Consider the following 27,516-nt stretch of genomic DNA (forward strand, 5'->3'; position numbering starts at 1 on the left):
GCAGTGCACCGGGCCGCCTAATCTTGTAAAAAGTTATTCACTGAGCCGGACCGTACCACGAGTAATGGTAAGAATAAGATTGAAGTTAATTGCCATTCCAATACCGTCAGGCGTCAGTACTGAATACCGTGTAAAAACGCTGTATTTTTATTTTGGGTAGTGTGTGAGTGAGGGTCTGGATTCCGGTTGCATTGTAAGATCACCAGCGTGGGGCGGGGGGAGAGGGGCAGCTCTATAATACTGATTATTTATTAGGAATAAAAATAGGATGCAAATGCTGCCTGAAATTCAGATTCACTAAAGGCTCACCGGCCATAGCGGTATACCATATAGTCGTGCTGGCGCCGCAGTACTGTACTGACCTGCGCTGCGCAGGCTGCGGGTTTAAGTAAAACTACTAGGCCCTGCTGCCCTAGCCTACCCACCCAGCCGCTTGCTGACTTGTTGTCCAAAGATGGCGGCTGGTGCGCGCAGCGGATCCCGATGCCTATGGTAATGGTTTCACTTTCTTTCTCGGGTGTGGTGTGGCGTTGTCGCAATGGATAGTGATGCAATATATAATATTACTTTTTAAAGTGATTCCCGGGGGTTCAGGTCTCATTGTTCTTGTATTATATTTGTTGGTATGTTTTAGTTGTTGTCGACATCTGAGTGCAGAGTGCACAGCCTGTTGGGTATGAATAGTACATTGTTGTGCAAAGCAAAATTCCCCCCACCCCACCTCTCCACAGTAGTAACCATATAATGCTAACTGTTATAATCTGCTCTTGTTCCCTTCCCTCTCTTTCCCCCCCCCCTCCTTTCCTCCGCATATTGGTACTGCCCAGCCTTAGAATGTTGGGGCTGAAGCTCCTGTTGGAATGTTGGCATCTCACTACGAGAGGCCGAAGGATCCGCATGAATAAACTTCCATCTCCTGACTAACTAAACTTTGTGGAATTTATTACAACATTTTATTTGGCGACGAGTTGTCTTACCGTGCTGGGGACGGTCTGGATCCTTCCCCCAGTGCCCTACCGCCTTTCGTTGGACTTCTCTGGCAGTGTTGTTTCCCTTCTTGCCATCGTTCGCATTGTTGGTGAAAAGGGGAGCTTTCTCGTCGGACTCCGTCGATGAGAGTCTCCGGCTGCTGGGCTCCTTCACGCCTTCCCCGGAGTTCGCTGCCTGCGTGAGTGTCTCTTCACGTTCTTCTTATGAGACTGATCATCCCTCCGGTGAGTCCCTGCCGTTTGCTGCCCGGCGCTGCTCCCCGGACTTGCTGTCCGTCCTGGCTGACAGGGAGACGCCTGTTTTTCCCCCAGTGAGATCGCATGCTGGCTGCTGAGTACCGTCGCTAAGGAGTGTGCGCTGTATAGGGAGGCTGTGTACCGGATGGTCGGGGACGATTGTGCTGCTCTGTGTGGGAGTTTCAACGCTGAGGCGACGTCGTTTTCTCCTCACAAACATCCTGTTCCTGGTGTTTCCGCCTCTTCTCAGACTGATTTCCACAGAGGACGCTCCGCAGTGAGACACTGCTCTCTGTTTTCTCTTACATCTGCTCCTCCTGCTGGTGAAATATAAAATTGCACTTTTCTTCCCTCATCCAGCCTGCTTCGAAATTTTCGCTGACAGGCTCAGCTCATGGAAATGTAGTGTCTTTATTTAGTACTTCCCACGTTAGACTGTTTCCATTATACTGTGGGTTGGTGTACTGGTGGTTTCTTGTCATTTCTACTTCTACTTCAACCTTCTTTGAATTTTTCATAGTTAGCCTTTCCTCACGCTATAATTATTTATCCTCACCTTAACCCACCCCTATTTCCTTCTTTTGCCATTTTCTTCCTTTATTTCTGCATTTTCTTCTTCTACTACTCTCCACCATGTCTGCATTCGCTATGTCTCAACCCCCCCCATTCCTGGATGAGAGTGGAGATCCGGTGATCCCATGGAAAAAATGGGTAAACCTGTTTGAATCTTACCTTATCGCCATTGGTGGGGACAGATTTTCGGCGGTGCGTAAACAACATGTTCTACTGCATAATCTAGGAAAGCAAGGGAGGGATATTTTTGATGACCTGCCAGATTATAATGTTGAAAATGCTAATGAGGGGGCTGGGGGTGAGGGTGATGTCCAGTATGATGTGTATCAGTTAACATTATTGAAACTGGAAGCTCAATTTGGTGACAAAATTAATATTGTGTTAGAACGCCACAAATTTTTTTTGCGCATTCAAGGAAAAAATGAAAAAGTGATAAATTATATTGCTGTTCTGAGAGGTTTAGCCTCTACGTGTGAGTTTGGTATATTAACTGAGTCACTAATCAGAGATCAGCTAGTTAGATGTACCTCTAACAAGAAGATACAAGAAAGACTTCTTGCAGAAGCCCCTGATTTAAAACATGCTATTGATATTGCTAAAAGCATAGAGCATACAGCGTACTGCATGAATGAAATGAAGGAAGCGGGGGAAGTAAAACAAGTAGCGGAGAACAGTGTACACAAGATCTCCAGTAAAGTCCACAAACCTTTACCTTCCAGTCCCGAAGCACCTACAGCATCAGGGAACAAGCCAAAATGTTATAGGTGCGGAAATCCTAATCATCTGGCCAACAGCGTAAACTGTCCTGCAAGGGGCGTTGTTTGCAGCAAGTGTAAGAAAAGAGGCCATTTCTCTAAAGTATGCCACAATGCAATGAACAGTGTCACCCACATGATAGGCAGTGATCTGGATCCACAACTACCTAGCGAGGATATTGTTTTTCAAGTATCTAATTTTTCGGAATGCAACAGCACTCCTTACCCCAAGTGTGAAATATTTCTGGACAATGTAAAGTATGAGGTCTACGCAGATTCCTGTTCCCCATATACACTTGTGAATGAAGCTACATTTCAGGCTAATTCGGGGACAAGGGAGTGTAGTCTCTTACCTCCAGATGTCAAACCAGGGGGTTATAATCAAGATCCAATACCACTAGTAGGAATGTTACTCATGAACATTAATTTTAAGGATAGATCGACCGTGGGAAAAGTCTACATCACAAAGAATGGTTCCAACCTACTAGGGTGGAAACACCAAAAGGAGTTAGGAATCAGACTAGACCCCAACGCGTCGGAACCTGTGTACCTTATCGACAGGACCAACATTGGGATGGAAATCTGCAATCGTTTCCCAGAGGTGTTCACAGACAAACTCGGACTCCTAAAAGGCTTCCTCCACAAAATCAAACTTAAAGCCGATGCCAGACCTATCATCCACAAACCAAGGTCTATCCCGCTGTTGACCAGAGAACCGCTTAAGAAGGAGCTGGACAGATTGGAAGAGTGCAAGATCATAGAGAGGATTGAGAGCTCTGAACGGTTGGCGCCCATCGTCGTAGCAGCCAAAGGTGGAAACAAGGGGATCCGTCTATGTGTTGACCTTAGGGATTTGAACTCTAACATTTGGGTGGACCGACACCCCCTCCCCAACATTAATGAAATGCTGTCTGCCATCCATGGAGCTAAAGTCTTTACTGTCCTAGACCTATCCTCGGCTTACCACCAAGTCGCTCTCCACCCGGATTCCAAGCCCCTCACTTCTTTTATAACCCCGCATGGAGCTTATCAGTTTTCCAGATTACCATTTGGCCTGGCTTCTGCTGCGGCAGTGTTTCAACGCGTCATGCAGCATATTCTGCAAGGTCTGGGAAAAGTTCTCTGTTTCCAGGACGACATCCTGATTCACGGCTCATCAGATGAAGAACACAATAAGACTCTGGAAGCAGTGTTGACCAGACTTAGTAAGGCAGGTTTCACCACTCAGAAAGACAAATGCAGAATCGGGGTGGAATCTGTAGTCTATCTTGGTCACACCATCTCAAGTGAGGGAATCAAACCCAGATCCAGTCTGGTGGACTCTGTTAAATTAGCCCCGGCACCCACCAACAAGGATGAACTCAAATCGTTCCTGGGGCTGGCGGAATACATGTCAAAGTTCGTCAAAAACTTTGCGGATCAGGTGTGTCCCCTCAGAGAGTTGCTGAAGAAGGGGTCTGAATTTGTTTGGAAGCAAGATCACCAATCAGCCTTCCAACTCATCAAGGAGGCCATCGTTGATGCACCTATCTTGAGTGCTTTCGATCCTAATGCTAAAACCACCCTCACCACAGACGCTAGCGCTAAGGGATTGGGTGCTTCACTCACGCAGAGGACGAAAGGTCAAGAGACAGTGATTGCTTTCGCTTCCAGAACTTTGAGAGATGCCGAGCTGAACTACTCGACGATAGAGAAAGAAGCATTGGCGTGCTACTGGGCCATAAACCACTTTAAATATTTCTTGTGGGGCATCCCGTTTGTGCTGAGAACGGACCACAAACCCTTAATACCGTTATTCACCACTAAGCGCCTGGAAAATACCACCCCACGAATATCTAAATGGGTGCTGAGTCTGCAAGGGTTCAACTACACCATGATATACGTCCCAGGAAGTGAGAATAGGGTAGCGGACTGTCTCTCCAGACTACCAATCACCAATGGGAACCCGATGCAAAACCCTCCGGAGGAGACTATTCTTTTGGTGGAAATCCCGGCCATCAATCGGGAGGAGTGGGAGAAATCCATGAGTGATGATAGTGACTTAGCCACATTAAGGAATATGATTCACAGTGGTTGGCCTGTTAACAAGCAGGAGGTGCCGGAGTCTGTTCGGCATTTTTGGCCGATGCAAGATGAATTATCCATCGTTGAGAACCATATTTGTAGAGGAAGCAAGATCATTCCTCCGGAAAACATGTACGAAAGAATAATACAGATTGCCCATGAGGGCCACCCGGGGAGGAGCATGACGAAAAGCAAAATCAGGCAACACTATTGGTTCCCCGGGATGGATTCGCGAGTGGAGGAACAAGTAAAGAATTGTGCAGCCTGCGGTTCCTGCGACAAAACCAAAGTTGTCCGTAAGTCTCCACTATTCCCGGTGGAGGTCCCCACCGTACCTTGGGAGAAGCTGGGATTGGACATAATTGGTCCCTTAAACCTACTAAACCAATCTAATAGATTCATGTTTGTTCTTATAGACTACCACTCCCATTGGATTGTAACAAGAATGGTATCTTCCATCACCACCGCATCGCTATTAGACTTCTTGAGAGACACCTTTTCTAAGGAAGGTATTCCAGGGGTCATAATAACGGACAATGGTGTTCAATTCGCTTCAGAGGAAATGAAGCAGTTTATGTCCACGCTGTCCATCACACATCTCAAATCCCCACTGTATTGTCCCAAAGCCAATGGTCTGGTGGAAAGGGCGAACAGGATGATAAAGGACACCATCCAGCTCGCATTGAACTCCCAGGTTCCAGTGGAAGACGCCATAAGGAAAATGCTGTGGTCATATCATACATCGCCCAATGCTGTCACGGGTGTGTCACCTTTTGTTTCTCTCAAAGGCAGGAACCCGGGTTCCAAACTTACTCCTAACTGGCTAAATGGTGGATCCCCGGTGTGGGTGGATAGAGACGTTGGGCGGGAGAAAACTCAGAAACATCAACAAGAGTACAAGCTCAGGTACGACAGTCGTTGGGGAGCATAGAACAAAAGGTGGAGAGAAGGCCAGTGGGTGGTTGTTAAGAGGCCGTCCCTGTCCAAATCCAAGATCTCCTCATTTTCCAAACCTCTGAGGATAACTCGGGTTAACAACAATTCAGTTGTGCTGGAAGACTGCGGCATGTGGAGTATGGACAACATAGCTAGTTGTCCAAGCACTACTGGTTCCAAACCCACTTATGAGATGGATCTAAGTCTTGAAACGCCCAGTAGTAGTGAACTCAAGGTGACTAGAGTACGTAAACCCCCAAGTTGGCAATCCGACTACAGAATGGGATCTTAATCTTTCCATCTTGTCTCATTCTCCCTACCCGCTGGTGTTAGAGAGGCTCTCTTTCGTAGGGTAGTGTGGGGGGATTGCATTTTATGTACTTCTCTATCGCCTTATATTGTGGAAAACGTTTATTCCATGTGTTCATGTCTCTTGGAACATTTGTAATGTTGATTACTCTCCTCTTTGCTTTTAGAGTTAGGTAATTTTTTTCCCAGGAGTTTAATTGCTGTGTATATTTTTCTCTGCTCCGCAGGGAGATGTGTTATAATCTGCTCTTGTTCCCTTCCCTCTCTTCCCCCCCCCCCCCCCCCCTCCTTTCCTCCGCATATTGGTACTGCCCAGCCTTAGAATGTTGGGGCTGAAGCTCCTGTTGGAATGTTGGCATCTCACTACGAGAGGCTGAAGGATCCGCATGAATAAACTTCCATCTCCTGACTAACTAAACTTTGTGGAATTTATTACAACACTAACCCCTACCAAATGTTTACCCACACTGCTTAGAACAAGCGCACGTGACTGACACAAATTTCGATCAGCAGCTAAACGGCTTTCTCATGGGAATCGTTAAAAGGACATTGAAAAGAGAAATGCAAACTCTAAATGCTGAGCTGGTTATCGGTGATTCCTTGCCAAGCACTAGGGCCAGACTAGAGACTTCAGAAGCGACTGAACTGACAATCATGTATAACATCGCACAATACAAAAATCAAAATGGTATCAAAGTAATGTGACAGTGACATCCGTCAATATGGTAATTTTGAAAGCCATTTCCGTGCCAATCCGCACCAAGTTGTAAATGTCTTCTTTCAGGTCACCGTTATTTATATAACCTCTTATTTTTGTTAATGCAAAGTTTCAATCAACTGAGGTGTTCTTATTGGTGCAGTAATCGATCTGTTCAATATTTCAGCTTTATTTCAGCTTTACTCTAGTGTTTACTTGGCTATGGCTGGCTTGCGTGTTATGTTCAAGACCAGTGGTCGAAGTGGATGGGATCAGCAGGGCACGGCGCGCTCCTACTTTGTTAATTCTAAAGATTCCATTACCCTACTTTTTTATTTTGAAAATGCGCCCCAGGACGCAAGAAATCACCATTGCCTATAAAGAAAGCTCAGCCTCAGCGTTCCTGGCGTTCGTTGGAGGACGGGCGGCAGAGAGGTAACTGGACTCTGTCTTTTCTTGCCCAGGGAAGAAACATACAATGTCCACTTCTGCTCCGCCGTTTCAGCTGCCCCCCCCCCCATTTTCCCTTTTCCCTCTCTTTCTGTCTAGCAGTTCTTCTCTTACTGAAAACTGTGATTTCAAGACGAGGTTCTCACTCTGTTTCCTCTCCTTTCTTTTCTTTGCTCCCCTGTGAAATGGAGCCAAAAAAAAAAACATTTTTGCTGGAAATGTCGTTTTTTAATTCCAAAGTGCAGCATCTGGAATAAAACCGGTTACAAATATGAAAACTAACTAAAGTATGACAGGGTGGTAGCAAACTGGCCGGATTTTATTCACACCCAAACCCATTAGCACCACTTTTACAGAGTTTGCCAGTAAAGCGCTATTTTTGTTTTCTTGTCTTTGTTTTCCCTGGGCTTGCAACTAGTGCACCAATCCTGGAGGTACTGCAAAGTGTGGATTGGAAAACAAAATGTGTACTGCGGCTCTGGGTCCAGGGATGTGGTCTTTTTACTATACTGCTTACGTTTTGTATGCGGGAGGGAGACAAACAGCTGGCGTGCACTCAAGTTTTAAAAAATAATACCAGATTTATAACGTTTTTCAAAAACTTATATTAGGCTTGGTGTGCTGACCCTGAGGTGGTTCCACCCGCCACCTGAATTCAAAATAGCGTAAGAGACTAGAGCAAAATGCACTAGACAGGGACTGCACTACTCTTGAAACTCAAAGATGAGTAAGGAGCAAATTGAGCAACTTTTATCTATTTAACAAGACAGTTAATTGTATTCATCATCAAACCATCAATAGCCGTTTATAAATGTGAGAAACAAATCATAACTTCTTCTTGTTAAAGTGTTATTTATTCACACTTCTGCCAAGATCAAAAAAAGAAGAAAGTTCATGTTTACAAAGTCCTATAACACATGTAATATAGCTTGATCTTCCCAATGCATTTCGGGCGCAGTGTTCGCCCTTCTTCAGGGGATATCTAAAGGTGAAACATCAGTCAGTTACATTCAATATTATTAAATAATTCACAAAGAAAATGTTTTTCGGAAGGCAATTCTGGCGTCACACGGACATTCAGACAAGGTGAAAGATTGAAGATTGAGGCCACTGAGTTACGTCACCAAGAAGTTGATAAAGAATCTAATAAGCATATGCGGAGAGGAGGGGTGGTCCGAAGCAAGAGAGCAACACGAGTTAAAGCGAAGAAGTGAGTGGATCACCATGTACGTTTTGTATGCAACATTTTCACAGGGCAGGGGAAACTCCTATCAAAACCTTACTATGAGGAAGGCTCACTTGCTGAAATTCATCTGTCTTTTCGCAGTGCCGGTTGAGGATGTGGGTGGAGCTAATAGAGGAAGTGGGTGGAGCCAATGGAGGAAGTGGGTGGGGCCAATGGAGGAAGTGGGTGGGGCCATAGACACGTAGGTGTGGCCTCCGACAAAGATTTGAGCACCTGCACTTCATATTTTACAAATTAAGCACTGGTCAGTCCACATCTTAGGCACGTGCTGGGACATTCCTTGGAGTAGCTGCGCGTGAAATAAATGTTAAAAAAGGAGAAAGAAATATAAAAAGACCAATCCGAAGAAAGAAAATACCGTAGTTAGATGCATACAAAAGTAACACCCGGACTTCTGTTTTGATGTTTAAAAAAATTTAAATAAAAAGAGACCAAGCCCTCAAAATGCGCGGGGCCTTCTCTTGTGACAGTCCTATTGTGTTAGTCCTTTCTCTGTATCTAGGCAAAACATAATCAGGGTGCTGGAGAAACTGATCCTGACCTTCTCCGTCGTTTACCACCACATTGTCACTAACTCTATGTTCAGTCGTGTATACATCTGAAGTAAGTCAATCCTAAGAGTATCTAAAGTAACTTTAACTCTGGTTCTCAGATGCCTTTCTCATGTGTTTGCAGGAAGCTGTACGTTGTGGCATCCATAGAACAGTTCACGCCGGAGAAGCCGGGCCCCCATCCGTGGTCAAGGAGGTAAGAATAAGGCTGCAGAGGAGAAAAGCATAACGACTTTATCTGTTTAGATCAATGCATATATCGTGAAATAATAACAACCAAATGCCACAAAAAATGGGCCTTAAGAAGCTTTACCTCATCCCAACAGTTGTCACGTTCATTTACTTTTAACAGGGCAAGTACCCTTGAACCAAATGCAAATACAATCTGCACCAGTGCAAACCGCTGCAGCAAAATGTGCCTGCATTGCAATGAATGTTTATAACAATGCACAAAGACTTGTTTTTGTATAATTCAAGGGGAGTTGGAATAGTAACCCTACACTGCGCTGTGTATGGTCGGTATTTATGTATTCGAGAATTTGACACACAACCGTCATTGACTCATGCACTTATGTTTTAAAAACACAGGGCCCATACTCTTATGTTTTGAAAAACACAGGCTCATGCACTTATGTTCTAAAAGCACAGGGCCCATACACTTATGTTTTGAAAAACACAGGTCTCTTGCACTTATTTTTTAAAACCCAGGGCCCATGCACTTATGTTTTGAAAAACACATGGCTCATGCACTTATGTTTTAGAAACACAGGCCCATACACTTATTTTTTTTTTAAAACACAAGGCCCATACACTTATTTTTTTTTTAAAACACATGGCTCATGCACTTATTTTTTTTTAAACCTAGGGCCCATGCACTTATGTTTTGAAGAACACATGGCTAATGCACTTATGTTTTAAAAACTCAGGGCCCATGCACTTAGGTTTTGAAAAACACATGGTTCACGCACTTATGTTTTAAAAAACACATGGCTCATGCACTTATGTTTTAAAAACAGGGGCCATGCACTTATGTTTTTTAAAACACATGGCTCATGCACTTATGTTTAAAAAACACATGGCTCATGCACTTATATTTTAAAAACACATGGCTCATGCACTTATGTTTTAAACACAGGGGCCATGCACTTATGTTTTGAAAAACACATGGCTCATGCACTTATATTTTAAAAACACATGGCTCATGCACTTATGTTTTAAAAACAGGGGCCATGCACTTATGTTTTTTAAAACACATGGCTCATGCACTTATGTTTTAAAAACACATGGCTCATGCACTTATGTTTTAAAAACACAGGGCCCATGCACTTATGTTTTGAAAAACACATGGCTCATGCACTTATTTTTTAAAACCCAGGGCCCATGCACTTATGTTTTGAAAAACACATGGCTCATGCACTTATGTTTTAAAAACACAGGGCCCATGCACTTATATTTTGAAAAACACAGGGCTCATGCACCTATTTTTTTTTTAAACACAGGGCCTATGCACTTAGGTGTTAAAAACACAGGGGCCATGCACTTAGTTTTTATAAACACTTGGCCCATGCCCTTATGTTTTAAAAACACCGGGCCCATGCACTTATGTTTTTTACAAACTAGACCCTGCATCTGTCCCGTTAACGTATAGTCCCTTCAACTGCAATGGATACACTGATCTTCCCATAGTGAGATATCCGCTACATCCTAAACCCTTTCAGCAGTAGAGGAGGCCATCCAGCCTCACACTGCAACCGATTTATGCATATTCATAAGCCTGGAAGAGTTTGGCCAGTACTTGACTTTCAGCTGGGTGCTGGACTGAGTGCTGGCGACTTGCAATCCTTCATCACAATGAAATGTCGGAGCGCGGTGCTGCGCCAAATTTGGCCGCGCCGCGCTCTGACATTTCCAAAATGCAGGGATGCACCGTATTTACAACAAAATTGCGCATCCCTGTGTCTTCTGTAGCCCTGGTGCTAAAATTAGCTGACTAGCGCCAACAAAGAAGCCCCTTGCACCATAGTGTAAGGTTGTCTGCTTTGCATGGAATGATTGTTTATGTGCAGGAAGGTGTCCCTTCCTGCACATAAACAATCCATAATGGCGATTTGTTACTTTCAAGTGTGCTGAAGAATGCAGCACACATAGAGTAGCAAATTGTCATTATTTCATGATTATTTATGTGCAGGAAAGGACACCTTCTTACACATAAACAATCATCAAAGGCTTTTTGCTCTTTCTATGTGTGTAAATACGAGGAGAAATAAAAGTGTTTTTTCTAGTTTCGCCTGTTTCTGCATGGTGTTAGTTGTTGGCGCTGCTCAGATTTACAGATCCTTGTAAATCTGGGGCAGCGTCAAAAGCAATGGGTGTTGTGGTGAAATGCCTAGAGCAACACCCATTGCACGCCCCTTCCATGCTAAGTGATGCATGGAAAGGGGCCGAATTTACAAGGCGGCATTCAGCCACGCAAAGTGTCTTAGTGCTGCTTTGGAAATGTGGAGAAGGGCATATCGCCACCAGGACGTCGCTAAAAGTGATGTTCTGGTGGAGCTATCTCCTTGTAAATATACCCCTGTAGTTCCCAAAAAATGGCGCACCTTGACTTCAGATAGCTTAGGTGTGGCATGAATGAACATCGACAGTGCTGCTAATGTTTGTATTTCAGGTTCCATATATCACTGAGGGATGTACTGAATACCACTGCCAAGTCTCTTGATAGCCTCAGGGAGTGAAGCATGAGCCACACTGCATGTCGCATTTTTAGGAAAGTTGTGTGTCTTTGACATATTTGTAGGTGACGTGCTCATTTAGTTGGATTGGATTCAGACTGGTGAGCGTCGAACACCATTCATAAAATATATATGTGCGGATTAAGACTTTACTCATATGTTGGCAATGGTTTTGACAACACCAGATGCTCAATAACAACTGTTCTCGGTTGAACATATGATGGAAGTTGGCCTCATATATGATACAGACATGTTTATAAGTTATATGCCAATATTTTCATTGTTGAATCTGTCTCATGTGCAGTTCACAAATACACCAATTAAATGAATATTAAACAGAAGAACATTAAATAAAATATTTTTTTTTGAAAGGCAGTGGAAATACTAAAGGCTGAAAGAATTGGACATGGTTATCACACCATCCAAGACCAAGTTCTCTACAAAGAGTTGTTGGAGAAGAAAATACATTTTGAGGTAAGTGTCCTGCGCTTTGAAATATGGCTTAATGTTACAGGGAATAGAGAACATCTCTCCTGCGCCTAGATCTTATTTTGGTTGTAAGGTTCCATATCTGTTACATATTATGTTTCCTGCTTATAACAAGCAGATTAATTAGAGTAGGAATGGTGCAAATATTTTCTGCGCTCTATGCTAAATTTTATTTTGCCTCTGCGGAGCTCCCCTTACCTAGAAATGTTGCTGGCCTTTTGCCGTTATTTAGTACAATTACTAGGTGGCACTGCAATTTTCCTTCTTGACCTCGCCATATGGAAGAGCTGGACCTCAGATTCTGGTTTAGTAGTAACCAGAATCAGCAGTGACCCTAACGTGTTTCTAAATTCTGGGTTTTCTGAAAGTATCTGTGAAAAAATGTGTTCTATTGATCTATGTTCTTGCAAGTAGGTGGACTCTTCACACAAAAACCCCTATCCTCAACTTTAGCGCTAAGGTCTGCCTAGATACTCTCTTACAAAGGAGAGGGTTGGCATTGAATAGGCATGAAGATTGGCCTTCATTCTGTCTCATACAGGCAAGGTTGATGCACACTGGTGGCAACTACAAAGAAGGGAGTGTTCGCTACTTTGAAGGAAATTGCATTCCACTGCTCTTGCCCGCTACAAAGCTTCTACCACCCCGGGTGGCTCTTCTAGCTTTGGGAATCACAAGATTGAAAGCAGATGAAGACTGCAAGGATCTATTGGGCATATACCACTGAAAACTTTGTTTAAAGAATTCAGGTCCTGAATCATGCAGTCAGTGGCGGCTGGTAGGACATGAGGGTGAGGGGGCAGGGGAAGGTGGGAGGTGGGAGGGGAGATAGAAAAAATTAAATTTACTTGATGGTGCCGTTGCCAGACGTCGCAAGTCGCCGCCTCTCCTCCGCAAGTCAGGAACAGGAAGGACCCAGGCTTCCAGACCCCCCTGACCAATCACGATGCTGCTGATAGCAGCGTCGTCATTGCTCTGAGTGCCGTGGTCCGGCGCTCAGAGAGCGAGTGGAAGCCTGAGCATGTTTTCCACCCAGGCTGTAATGCAGCCTGGGTGAAAACCATGCAAAGTGCGCATGACTGTTTGGCCGGACCGAGAGGGCCAGCCAAACCGTTATGTGCACTTTATGTGCAGCAGAAGCAGACACTCCTCCTCCCTGTAACGTGGGTAGCCCAGCCCCGCTCAAACCTGGCGCCGATGCAACTGCAATACAAAAAATAAAATGATCCATTATTATCATTTTTTTTGTTTTGCACTCCTTTAAAGCAGTGGGGCGACGCTCCTCCTCCTTAGCGGAGGAGACGCCGCTGAATGCAGTGCCTTATAGGCAATGCAGAGGGCCTTTAATTCGAGTCGGTTTTTAATAGGAAGCCAGTGTAGGAAGGGCAAAACATTAAGGAACATCACATCAATCACATTCAACTGTTTTAGTTTTTCTTGCAAAACCCTGCTTATTTCACTCGCCTCAAAATCTCTCCTTTGAGGATCAACTTTCTGCTTGGGTCTGATTACTATTTAATCTATTTATTTATCTAGTGTTTTGTATAACGTGAACAAGACCCAGAGATGGGTATGTGAGCGCCTCACATATCTATAGCATTGTAGTTTTAAACAGTAATGTTGATACCTAGAAAAGGTTGCCAGGTATCTCAATAAAAAAAAAATTAAACGAGGAAACATTTGTACATTCAATAATACAGTTAGAAAGAACATAGGCTATTAATTTATAATACATTCGTACTTATTCTGGATATTCACAATGGTGACATTTAGGTGTAGCTGTCCTCAAAAGGATATCTCAGTGCGAAATAAGGACTAGAGGAATGGGCCTAGCTAAAGAATGAGGAGCTCCATCTAGAGTCTGATAACGGATGAACTCACAGAGACTAGAGTAGGTCGAGTGATTGTCAGAACATGGTGTGAACCGGCTGCTGAGGATTAAGGGAGGAATTTGCTCGAGAAGAAGGACTTTGCTGCTTTTTTGAATATTGAAGTAGATGAGATTTTTCTGATGCTCGGAGAGAGTGAGTTCCATATTTTTGGCGCAGCTCCAGAAAAAGCTCTATCATATGTTTTTTCCTTATGGAAGAATGAAGGTTTCAGAAGATTATCGGCGCTCCAAGAGAGTCGGCTTCCTCCAGAAATTGAAAATTTTCTGTGCTAGGTACAGTGGAGTTTTGTGGCGAATCACTCTGAGTAATACAGGCCATCTTTAGTTGGATTCTTGCTTCATATGGCAACCAGTTGAGCGCTTTCAGATCTTGAGTGATTTGATCAAATATTTTGGATCCTGTTAAGATTCTTGCGGCTGTATTAAGACAGGTTTTAAGCGGGCTGTTGAGATCTTGGGTAGTCCTGATAAAGTTGTGCATCCGTATTCAAGTCTTGAGATGACTAATGTCTGAACTGCTGTATTGAGGTCTGGTGATTCGATGAAAAGTTTCATTTTTCTAAGATAGCTGAGGTGAAAGCGTGAATTTTTAGTCATAGTGTTGATGTGTGATTGCATATTTAGGTACATGTCTAGAGTAATTCCTAGTGACTTGGTAGATTCCACTAGGATCAGAGTACAGTTTAGTGCAGTGATCAGCTTCGTCCAATCCTTCATCAACGTGGAGTTTTTTGAGGGGGAGACTAGAAGAATTTGTTCTTTTGAGAGTTTAGCTTAAGGTGATTGTTTGTTTGACATTGAACGGTCTTTTTTAATGCTGGGTTCATTGTCTTAATCTCTTCTAGGGAAGTGATCTTAATATACAGCTGTGTGTCATTCACATGCATGTGGAAGGAGATGTTAGCCTGCTGTTATATTTCGGGTAATGGTTCAATATAGTGATTAAATAGTGATGGGGATAGTGTTTAGCCTTGTTGTACTCCTAATAGCTTAGGAAATGGTGAGGATAAATTTTGATTCACCAGAAATCTTTGCGTTCTGTTCTCGAAGAAGGATTTAAACCATTGTAGGACAGTCCCCGTTACACCCATCCTGTTAAGTCTCTTGAGTATTTTGCCATGGTTAACAGTGTCGAAAGCGGACGAGAGGTCAAGCAGCACAAGCAGACATGTTTCATTACGGTCTAATGCGAGTAGAAAACTGCTGTTTCGGTGCTTTGCCCAGGTCTGAATCCTGATTGGCAGATGGCTAATAGCTCGAATTCGATGTGTTGGTTCAGTTGTTGTTGAACACATTTTTCTATTACTTTGGCTAGCATGGGAATGTTGGTTATCAGTCGGAAATTGTTTGGGTCCAAGGGGTTTTCTGTTAGTGTTTTTTAGGATGGGGATGACTTGGCCAGTTTTTAGGCAATCTGGGATGGATCCTTGCGAAAGCGATGCATTGATTATCTTGGATCAAATGGGGATGACAGTATGGTTGATAGACGACAAGCAATTTGACGGGAGAGGATCGCTGTAGTGGTTGTTTGATTTTATAGTCAATAAGATTTTTGCGATATTTCTGTGTTCATATAGTTTGAAGGTAGACCACTGAGCTTTATTTTTGGGCACAGACAGAGTAGGTTGGGTTGGACGATCGGCTGGAGAATTTTTAGGGGTTGTTGAATTGTCAGTTGAAGTCTTGAGCTCTAGGGAAATGGCTTTAGCAGTAAAGAAAGAAGAGAATTCTTTGCTGCTTAAATGTGATTTTGAAGTCAAGATGGCAGATGTTTCAAAGTGTTTCCTCGGTCTGTTTTTGCCGTTGTCAAGTTTTGATCTAAAGAAGTCTTTTTTTGATTTTAGGATACTCATGTTGTAGGAGTTTCTGGACTTTCCTAGCAGTCTTACGTGAGGGGATGAATGATGTCTCCATTGCCGTTCAGTTAGTCTCAGTTTGCGTCTTTCTTCATTGAGAGATCCATTGAACCAAGGGTTTTTGTCTTAGTCTGGTATTCTTTGAGTTTTGGAGTTGTAGTGTTCCGTAAGTTCTTCAACGTCAGCCATATCATTAGGAGGAATAAGTTCTTCATGCAGTGATTTATTAGTATCTCCAATTTTAGTCTTTTAGTGTCACAAACCCATTGTCTGGGTTTGATTGATTGTGAGGCTGGTTTATTTTTTGCAGGGAGTATTTGGAAGGTGATAATATGGTGCTCTGACTAATCGCAGGGGTCTTTTAGGATTGTTTTAACCAATTATCCCTTGGAGATGATCCAGTCTGGTGTCACATCTTTAGTGTGGGCTGGAAGGGTACAGGCTTGTACTAGGGATTGATCTGCTAAGAAATCATTAACAGCATTGACCTGAGGATCATAGTGGTCTTCCCAATGAAGATTGAAGTCCCCTAGGAATATATAATTGGAGTGAGGGGCAGAGTTTGTTGTAATCATTTTCATTAGTTGATCAATGAGCAAGGCGTTTTTACCTGGGGATGGTAAAATAAGTGTAGTTTGCAGAGTTGGTTATCGGTAGATCTTAAAGAGAGCCCAAGGTATTCACATGATTCAAGGGGGTCAGAGTGAAATATAGTGATAGAGATGTAAGCTCGAGGGATACAGGCAATGTCTCCGCCCTTTTTGTGTGGTCTATCAAGTTTAACAATGTTGTTGATTACAAGTCAGGCAGAGCTGTGTCTCCTAGTGGGTGACCACTCCTATTGATCACACCTGTCCTGGTGTTGCTGCACATTTTACTGGGTGTGGAAATGCAAAGGGTGAAATAACATGCAGTCGTACAACTTGCACCCAGGGCCTGTAAATTAAATGCTGCTAGTGAGCCTACAGCAATAATTGCGCCATTCACTAAAGTAACCTTTTAAAACAAGTCTGATGCCTCCCATTGCAACTTGTACTGTAGTTTTAAAATGCCATTTCAACCTGCCAAAAGAAACCTTTTTCCAGGCCTTAACCTTCCTTTTTACTGCAATTCATCCTCTAGGGTAGGCCCTAAACAGCCCATAGAGCAGGGCGCATTGTATTTAAAAAGTAGGACATGTGTTTTACACGTTCTGGAGGTAAAACAACTCCTACAGTTGTTTTTCACTGTTCTAAGGCCTACCTCTTCCATAGGATATCATTGGGTTAACTTATTACATTTAATGTGTGCTAACCTTTGATTGGGAGCAGGTAAAATTATCATGTTTGAAATCAAATGAATTGTAATTTTAAATCTTCTTTAACGCTTTAATGGTGAAGTCAGGTTTTAAGTCACAGTATTGAAAATGCCACTTTTAGAAAGTTATCATTTTCCTGTCCTAACCATTTGGTGCCTGCAGCCTATGTCCTGTGTTACATGACTGTAAATACCTGGACAGATGGCCTTTGTGTATGCCTCACAAACAATAAGACAAAGTGGGGCTAGGTGTTGTCTGGGTGGACTATCCTGCTAGGATTGGTGGGGTGGAGCTGTTCCCTTTCTCACTTACATTTCAAAGAGTTGCCTCCAGCACACACACAAAGGGACTTGAAAGGGGAAGAGAGGACCTTTACAGAATCAGATGTGGGAGTAACCAGGATGTCAACACCACTTCAAGACAGGCATCAGGTATAGCATTCTGACACATTCCCAGGTCTACCACTAATGGTAAATCTGGGAATGTGCCAAAATCCATGGGTGGATGTGTGGGAACACCCACCCATGGAACGCCTCCTTGGGGCAGAGTCACACAGGGCAGTGATTCGCGTTTGTAGGAAGATTGGTTATTAGTAGGAGAAGGTACGTACCTTCAGCTAGTAATAATGCTACAGACACTAATAAAGTCCACTCAAGTCTCGATAAATTAATCCTTGCTCAACCTTTGGTAGCTTGGCAGACAAGCAGCCTGGCTTAACATAGGAGCCAGGTGTGTAAAGCATTTAATATCATCAAAACAGTAAATAGGTAAGAGTCACACTACAATAAAAATGCAACACCAATTTATGAAAATGGAGAATATTTTTATCTTTCAAAGGACACCAAAACGTCAAGATCCAATGTAGGGAATCAAAGATATTAATTTTGAAAGCTTAAAATAAAAAAGTGCTTTCTAGCACCAAAAAGCTCAAAGCACCACTCGCAGCTATCTGGTGTGCGCTGGACCGGGCAGAGCCAAAGTTTCAGGCCGACTGCGATGGAGCACAGGTTGGATACGATGAGTGCTAGCTCCTGGTCAAGATTTTACCTTCGGACTTAGTCACTCTTTTTTACCATTCCTCTTGTTGATCGGCTCATTGGATTTTATGCTCGATTCGTCGACAGCGGCCTGCTTCAGCACAATGCCATGATGCGTCTCTGGATGTCTTTGTCCTTGACGTCGACCACGGGTAGCTGAAGGGTTCAGAAGCTCTGGTTTGCTCTTGGGGTCTGGTACTCAATCTCCTACAATGCACCTGGTCATTTCGGGAAAATCCAGGTGAAGCTGGTCAGTTGGAGTAGTCCTTTCAGTGAATGTTGCAGGTTGTTTCTTCCAGCACTTTTCTACCTGTTGCTGCTCAGGGAGTCCACTCATTTTCCTTTAAGACCTTTCTTGTGTGGATCCTTGAGAGTGCAGCAGGTGCCGTCTTTCTGAGTGCAATTCTTCTGTGTTTCAGACTAAGGGTACATCAGAGCAGTCCTTCTTCTCCAGATGTTTCAAGCAGGGATCTGAGGGGCTCCTGCAGATTACCCACATTTATTTCCCATTCTGGGCTGGCAAGAGGGGGAGACATGCTTCAACCAATGGGGTTCAATTTGCCACCCTCCGCTATGACCACTTCCTGGGAAGTGTGGCATATTTTGACCCAGAATGTACCAATCTCCAAAAATCAAAATGGAGAAATTCTCTCCTTGAACTGTGTGTCGAACTAACTCAACCCACAGGTATAGCTAACATTTCACTACCATCCTCTTCCTGCCACTCTCCTAATCTAAATAGGGGGGCTCCCATTTGGCTCAGGATCAAGCAAGTGGGGGCTGGCCTAGGTCCTGTGACATCTGTTCTTCTACCTTTAAAGTTTACTTTATCGCCTAGCCCCCTTCCTTTCCATGGCTTCTCCAGGATGCAAACCTTCTCTCATCAAATGGCTGTATTGTTTCAGCCCCAGGCCTCTTCACTCCTACTCAGGGAGCAGGTTGGCTCATGCTGTCAGAGGCTGGCCAATCAGAAGAAGCTGCTACAGGACTATTTTAGGTAACTTCAGGATAGTAATGTCTAAAACTACTTTCCTGTAATAGGTATAATAAATCCTACCTTAGCAAGTTGTTGGATTTATTGTAACTATTATTTTGATACTTTGAATTAAGTTGCTAGCTAACTCCAATCAAAAGTTAGACTTTATTACAGCTTAATAAAGCCTTTGCATGCTAGCCTATTAAGCCAGAGACACTACAATGGGGAAAAAACTGTTTTGGTTGGTTTTCACTCACCAGGTCATATAAAGCATATTTTATAATTTCCCTGCCTTTTATAACCAGGCACCCTACCCTTGCGGCACCTAGGGCAGCCCTTAATGGTGACTTATATGTAATACAAAGTTCGTTTTGGACTTTTAATTCCAAAGTTGAATTTGGACACAGTTTTATTTAAAAAACAGCCTACAAAGCAGCCCGGGCTTTAAAAAGACAACAGAAAATACAGCAGTGCACACTTAAGTGCATTAAGTTCACTGGGGGGTCTCTAAACCTGCCTGTCCAACCAGGCACTAGGTACTTACAGGTAGGTTGTCTTGACCAGTTATAATTACACCAATTACCGTATACATTTGAAGGACAGAGCACTGGCCCTGGTTAGCAGGGCCCAGGACACTTTCATAGTCAGTAACCACCAGTATCAGTCAAAAATGGGGATGATCAGGGTAAAAAGGATGACTTTCCAACAGCACTGCCGTAATTTACTTTAGATTTATCAATCAACAATCTCTATTAGTGACGCCTAAAATCTTCTTTTTTTCCTCAACACCTTCTTCTTTTTTCCCTGCTTTCTTAATTTGACCCAATTACTCTTCTTTCTGTTTTTATCTTTCTGTTCCACCTATTTACAACTCTTGTTCTGGCTCTCAAAAAAACATTTGCTCTAAGAGGTTATAATTTCTTCATAGTACTAAATCAAATGAACAATTGGTTTGGAACAAATGAAACCCATTCTGTGTTCTGCTAAATTGTGCCAAATTATATTAGGCTTTCTGTCCAGGCCCTTTGGTAGCCAGTGAATTATCCCCTCTGGGTACTGTCATTTATCACTGGTGTTGAGAGGGCAGGGCTACTGTGCACTGCACAGGTTAAGTTAAGACTGCTTTTGCATACATGACCCCCTGACAGTAGCTTGGTCGAGCAGCCAAGGTTTACTCTGTGAGGGTGTATTGGTTTGGGTGGAGGTAGGGTATGAGGCAGCAACCACACACAAATAGTGGATATGTCCTGTACAACAAACAGTCCTCAGATTCAGAGAAAGTAGGGCAGCTAAAAAGAAGATTTAAAAGTCAAACACAGTCCCTAGTACCTTTAGAAGCTTTGATATTCGGAGAAGGTAGGGCAGTTAAAAAGATTTAAAAATCAAATACAAAGTCACTAGTACCTTTAGAAGATTTGATATTTAGCTAAACGTGTCTGTAGTGCTTAGAGGCAAACAGGGCCGGATTAAGTGTTATTTGTGCCGGGTGCGATGATATTTGTTGGCGCCCCTCCCAAATTACTTTCTCTATGCATCCCTTACTACCACCTCTGAACAGTGCCCCACATCAGCCCCTTTATCGGTTTTAAATTCTTTTATAGCGCTATTCATCACGAAGAAGTGCTTATGTGCGCTTTACATGATACACATTATACATATACAATAAATCATGCAACTGTGTAACTCAATGTATAGGAAAAGTTACATAACACATTAAGGACCACAAGGTCCAGGAGTTACATATTATCCATCAATCAATCAATCCATCATCACTTGATAAAGTGCACAGCTGCTTGAAGCAGAAGCGTCCATAAGCGTAGGCATTATATGTTAAGAGTGCTTAGTCTGGAGAAACACAAAAAGAACCTTTAAAATGTAATGGAATGGTTGGGGTTGTCAGCACTGATAAGAATAAGAATGGATTCCTACCCAAAGGATCAATTTTTTAGCTACCTTAGAATAACAAATGCTTGAGAAAAATAATAATTAGGTTCTAAACGTAGGCCATGCAGTTTGCAAGCAGCTTCTTGATGCTGCTTCATAGCTCACTGTGCTATATTAGAAGAAATGTAATTTATAAACTGCAAGTAACAAAGGGATATCTGTGGCAAAATTAACCCACTCCACTAGCTACATAAAACACACATTTGAGATCTGCACCACACCTTGCACTTTGCAGCAGGAACATTAACTCTTTGTGCTACTTTATGATGTGTCGTAACTGTGACTAGAGACAACTCAGATGTGTCCAGATGAGTACATAAAACATCAGCGTTAGTAAAAAATGTAGTATCGCCTGACGATGAGCTCTGCAGCCGGCATCTTTAACCTCGTGCGATATTTCCGAATGCAGCACCCATCCGAGTTTGGGGTACGGTGTGATGGCTCCGGTCGCACTGCGTTAAAGCCAGCACTGGAGGTTAATACCCTCAGTTCGGGCACCTCGGCTGTGTTTCTGGCCTGTGGAGCAAGGACGTGCATGGTAACTCATAGCATTCATCCAGAGCTGCCGTACCTATTCAAGGGTGGTGTGTAAAGGCTGGTTTATGGAATGATGTAGGGGAGAAAGTTTGCTAAGCAGAGGATTTGCAACAGGGTTCACTGGCAGCTTTTCTCTTTGGTTCCTGAAGACTGCCTTTACCTGGTCTTGTGTATTCACACATAAGCTTCTTTTCTTCAGCATAATCCTTCACGTCAATGGTGCACTTCCTATACGAGCTTGACGAACGGTACGATCTGTTAACCATGTGAATTTCTTGTTTAAGCACCACTAATTCAAGTTTATTGAGGATCACAGCTGCTTGATGCCGCCTTGGGTGATTGGTGATAGGGACCTGGTCTTCGCAAGCATTCACCCTCATCTTTGAAACTTCTTCCAAAGTTCAACAAGGGACTGGCTCCAGAGGGCCTGTGTTTACCCAAATGGAAGCAAGGGCTCTATCAAGAGGCTTGCCATCTTCAAATTCATGTTCTTCAAGCAAGCAGATAGGGGGACTTTTGTGAGTGTTTTCCCGAGGTGTCCACTCTAAGGTTCGAGGGCAGGATGATGGAATTGATCAAAGCTGCTAAGATTGTTGTTGGACATCATGGGCCAAAACTGCAAAAGGTAATGCCCACAGGGTCTGACTCTCATGACAACAGTCTAGAGGAAGCCACCAAGTCACACAGAGGCATTCACGCACAAACCCCAAACACATGTGGGGGAGCATAGGACCACAGTAGTGGACCTTGCCCCTCACCAGTCAATCAATCAATCAAGTTCCTTGTGAAGCGTGGAGGCAATGAGTTCTAGGTCTTCGCAGCAAGGTATGAGAAGGATCTTCCTCCAGCCGTGCTCTTGCAGATCTTTGGGATGGTGGCGAGGGCCAGTTGGGCGGAGCAGAGATGTCTGGTGGGAGTGTAGAAGGAGAGACGGTGGTTGAGATATGCAGATCCAGCATTATGGAGGGCTTTGTAGGCATGCTTGAGGAGCTTGAATGCAATTCTTTTTTTGATAGGAAGCCAGTGAAGGTCTCTGAAATGGCCGGTGATGTGGCTGCAGCGTGGGATGTTAAGTATAAGTCTGGCGGAGGCATCCTGGGTGTTTTGCAGTTTTTTTAGGAGTTTCAGGCTGGTGCTGGTGTAACGTGTGCTGCTGTAGTCGAGTCTGCAGCTGACAAGCGCATGGGAGACCATTTTCCTGGACTGGGTGGGGATCCACCGCATTGATTTGGCGGTTCATTGAGAGCGAGGAGTCCAGGATGATGCTGAGGTTCCATCATTCATTTTATTGTCTTTAATGGTAATGTGTTTAGTTTTGTTACTTTTCATTCATGTATAGGTATTTACTCTGTTTGCCCAGTGATTTAGGAGCCAAAAATCAGAATCTCAAAGAATTCTTAATTTACCAAGTAATGTAGGTCAGAATGTATCTTACCATGATGGCTATTACGCTGTTGTCCTAGGTAGGGTTGAACAAATTAAGTCAGAAGAAATCAGAAGATAATACAGACACAGTTCTCTCTTTTCCATGGGTTCTGCTTCAACCTAACATAAACAAAAACAGCTGGGAGCTTCCTGCAGCATTTCAAGAACCGCAAGATTTACACACTGTACACTATGGGCTGTTCATTTCACGGCAATTCTGATGGGCTTATTCAGCCCATCAGAATTCTCCTAACGGAAGGGTCCTAATTTGAATTTGATTCAAAGATTAAAAGAGTGTAAAGTCAGATCACTGAATTGACAATAGTCGGGTCACAATTTAGCCAATCAAAATAAACCTGTGTGTCAGGACCATTGGGCCCGATTCACAGAACTAACTTAAGACAAAATAAACTTACTACTCATGGTATTCACAGAATGCACTTACGACTGTCCTAAGTTTACGTCTGCACTCGGGCTGGAATTTCCGCACCCGGAGTGTAAGCACTACACACGGAGTGTAAGCTCCACACCCGGAGTGGAAGCTCCACACCCGGAGCAGAATTTCCACCATCGGGCCAGAATCTCCGCTTCCAGGCCGGAATACCCACAATGCATCAGATATAGTCAATTAACACCAGATTGTGGGTATTCCGGCCCGGAAGCAGAGATTCCGGCCCGATGGCGAAATTTCCGCTCCGGGTGCGGAGCTTACACTCCGGGTGCGGAAATTCCGTCCCGAGTGCGGATGTAAACTTAGGACAGTCGTAAGTGCATTCTGTGAATACCATGAGTAGTAAGTTTAGGATTTTGTCTTAAGTTAGTTCTGTGAATCGGGCCCATTGTTATTCTTCAGCCAATAAGAGCTGCTGTTGCTATCCTGTATCTAGCTGGACAGCGTTTTGCAGTCCAGGAAGGCACGAGCAGCCAGAACACAGTCGGTTTTATATGTTCAAGTACAAAATCTACCCTTTCATTAAAGCTGTACCTGCAGAACGGATGTGATATTTCTTCAAATTGAATTTTCAAAGCGTTTTTCACCAATTTCGCTGTTTGGTGAAATGTTAAACACATCTCTCCTCCCACCGTCGCAAATACAAAGGCTTGGATCCCTGACTTTTGAATTACAACATTTTCAGATTTTTACACCGTTTGTGCAGTCTTTAACAGCGAGTGCGAGCATATACTCCCTGTTCTAGCAGATCTAGAGACGTAGAGATAAAGCAGTTTGTGAGGGACGTCCAATGGCCGTCATTACGAGTTGTCTGGAGCTGTATCCCCAAATGGAACACTGCTCAAAGGAACTATAGGTTTTTGGGACCTACAGGCATGGGATGAATGGGTCTGCAAACTCTGGGCCCTATCACTTGAGAGACACCAGGCCAGGGCTTGCAGAGATAGCTGTGGGGCCTGCGGGCGGCACCCACCCCTTCATCACCGCTGAGAAAAAAAGTCCCCCATGCATTTACCCCCTCCTCTAGCCGGGGTTAAATATATGCAGATTTGGACATGTTACTTGCCCATAATGCGGAAACAAAATACAAAGTGTTGGACCCAGTATTCCCAGCTCTGCATGCTATTTGTCGTTCTTGTGGTAATAACTCATAATCACCGAATATAGGACATTGGGCAAAATTGGAGATTACAAACCAGAGATATCCTCACACTTATATCTTGGAAACTCCTAACTGGATCCAATGCATTCAAGTGGGGCAGCAGAGATTTGAACTATTTGAACTCTGGTTTTCTGAGTTGAAACACAGCTGCTTAACCACTCTGCCCATGACAATACCACAGTAGTCTCATGGAAGATGATTCTTCAGAGTTGCATAAGAAATATATTTGATTAGATAAATACGTAGAAAGCAAGCAAGGTAATTGCTCTAATCAAATCTAACATTTCAAGTCCCCCTCCTTTTCTCTGCCATGTGGGGTCCCTCAGGGCTCATCGTCGAACCCTACTCTCTTTAACCTTTACGTGACCCCATTAGCCAAATTAATTGAATCATTTGGCTTTGCAGTGGTGTCTTATGCTGATGCACTCAAATTGTGGTGTCAGTGGCCAGTAACAGGCTTCTAGATTTCATGACTGCATGGTCGAGATTAAGATCTGGGTGCCCCACAGTTTCCTGAAGTTAATTTCAAACAAGACCGAAGTTCTACTCTTTGGTCAAAACTCTTCTTTTAGGTCTTCTAGTTCGTGGCCACAAGATCTTGGAACACCTTCCCCTCCTGTAACCAAGGTTAGGCACTTGGGAGTTATTTTCGGCTGTATTCTTTCTTTTGATGGGCATGTTAATGCAATTACCACTTCATCATTCTCATGATAAAAATGCTCAGGAAAATGCTTCCTTTTTTTCTATCAGACCTACACAAACATTTAGTTTCCACCCTCATCATATCTAAAGTGGATTATTGCAATGCCTTATTCACTAACATCCAGAAAAGATACTTACATGAACTTCAAGTCCTTCAGAATGCCGCCGCACACCTACTCTCGGGAATACCAAAATATCCGTCTGCTGCTCAGGTACTTGCCCAGCTTTCTTGGCTCCCCGTTAAAACGAATTGATTTCAAGGTCCTCTGCATTGCCTTTAAGGCACTACATGATGTTTGATCTAAATACTTTAAACAAAGGTTCCTGTGGTACACCCCAAGCAGATCACATAGATCACCTGTGGCTGATATTCTGGTGTTACCCAGGTTCAAAAGAGCCAACTGGGGCGTCTGCAGTTTTATCACCTGTACTGCAAAGCTTTGGGATTCGATGCCCTCAGATCTAAAGAGTAAATCAGATCTGCTCTCCTTTCACAAAGCTTTAAAATCATGGCTCTTTAACATCCAGAAATCTATATACCTGGTCACGTCTGATTTTGATCTTCCAGAAGCTTTAGCACCTAGACACCCACAGGTAGTAGACCGCTTTGCAAATCTAATTTCCGTTTAATTTAATTCATTTCAATTATGGAAAATTATAGATAAAAGCATGTAAAATGCTGCAAAAATATGCATTGACAGCAGGTACATTTAGTATTCAGTTCAATGGTGCTCAATTTTACAATTTCTTAAGGCTCAGCAGGGCAGGTGACCTACTGAGATTTGAAACTCGTGCCCACAGGTTAAACTCAAATCTTTGTTGCTGTTGCATTATCCTCGTGAGCTATCATATTGGGATTTAAACCTGTAATGTGCAGGGTACGTGTATTTATGCTGCTAATGCCTTAGTGCAATGACTATCTTGCCTCTGGTATCTCCATGCATGTCTGCAGCAGGGCCCTTCTTTTTGAGTATCAATGGTTTTCCTGCCTATGTCAAAGTCTTTCCTCTCTGGAGAGTGGTTGGCCAACTGGCAGGTGGTGAAATACCCTAATGAGTAGTGTGCCTGCTAGGAAGCAAAGACCAGGGGCATTCCAGCTCCCAAACCAATGTTATTAATTGCACTTTAACTTTGTCAATTTCTGAAAACTTGTTTTTTTATCTGGTCTGTGCTGGTCATGCAGACAGCTGACAGCTAACCCTCCTGAACACTGGTGTAGTGATTCATTGAGGAGAACTGGCAGTGCCAATGCCAACTTAAAATTGTAAAACATTTTGGAAAATCGGTCCCGCTTGCAAGCAATCCTCTCATGGTGCATCTGTTTCAGCAAGACAAGGCTAGCCAAGGGCCAGGAACTGTTTTCACAGTGTAGTCATCCTGAATCTATCAATGGCTTCGTGACCAGTTAATAAACTCAAAACGACCTGGCAGAGAAACAGGAGCAAAAGAAAAGCCATTGAATCGAGTAAGCAATCATAAAGCACTACAGAGTGAAATGTCTCTATTATGGGCCGAGTGGATGGGCAGACTGGATGGATGTAAGACAGACAAGGAGGAAGGCAAACTGGAGACCATGGAAGGTGTTAAAGGGCCCATCTGGTGAATGACTTCTCAATACATCTTAAAAACCCAAGCTGAGATCATCACACAAACCAACGTTTCAGAATGCCTGTTGTTGGTGATTGTTAGTGGTGCATGACTGGGTAAGGAGCACTGTTTTTCTGCAGTGAGTGACCCCTTTCAGTACAGGCAGGAAGTGTGGCAGGGTAAGCTGAGCAATGGACAGAGAGAAAGAAATGTACTGAGAGAGGCTCCCCTCTGAGGCAAGGATGTTTGAGGACCTGGGCAATATTATTCATGTGCATCCTTTTTCCGGGTACCAAGACCTTTGGTGCAAACTGATGCTAACTTGTGGGCTTTTGTGATATCCCTTTAAGGCAGATGGCTGAAGCAGCCTTAATGCAACAATGACCCATGAGAGGTTTGGAAACCTTCCCTAAGCCTCCCTGTCCACGCTCCTCAAGTGCCTTACAGTACTTAACCATCTGAATGTGCCTTCCAGGCAATGCCCTTTCTTTTATTTCAAATGACCCACGCCACATGAAATATGCCCGTTGTATATACTTACCTTTGCCTCAGTGTCGCCGTGGCCATGTCCTGATGACTCTCAGTCTCCTGCTCATGGACCACGTGTACCGCCCTGCCTGTTA

General features: G+C 43.5%; 1 protein-coding gene across 1 annotated transcript in view; it reads left to right on the forward strand.

Moving 5' to 3' along the window:
- The window catches only part of LOC146812342 (adenosine deaminase-like), a 195,416-nt gene that overhangs the window by 134,211 nt on the left and 33,689 nt on the right, over positions 1 to 27,516 (forward strand). Inside the window, exons 7-8 of the mRNA XM_085619335.1 lie at positions 8,932 to 9,003; positions 11,912 to 12,013. Coding sequence (XP_085475461.1) covers positions 8,932 to 9,003; positions 11,912 to 12,013 — 174 coding nt within the window. The remainder of the gene's footprint in view (positions 1 to 8,931; positions 9,004 to 11,911; positions 12,014 to 27,516) is intronic.

Source organism: Triturus cristatus, chromosome 7 (genome assembly GCF_964204655.1).
Source record: "Triturus cristatus chromosome 7, aTriCri1.1, whole genome shotgun sequence".
NCBI lineage: Eukaryota > Metazoa > Chordata > Amphibia > Caudata > Salamandridae > Triturus > Triturus cristatus.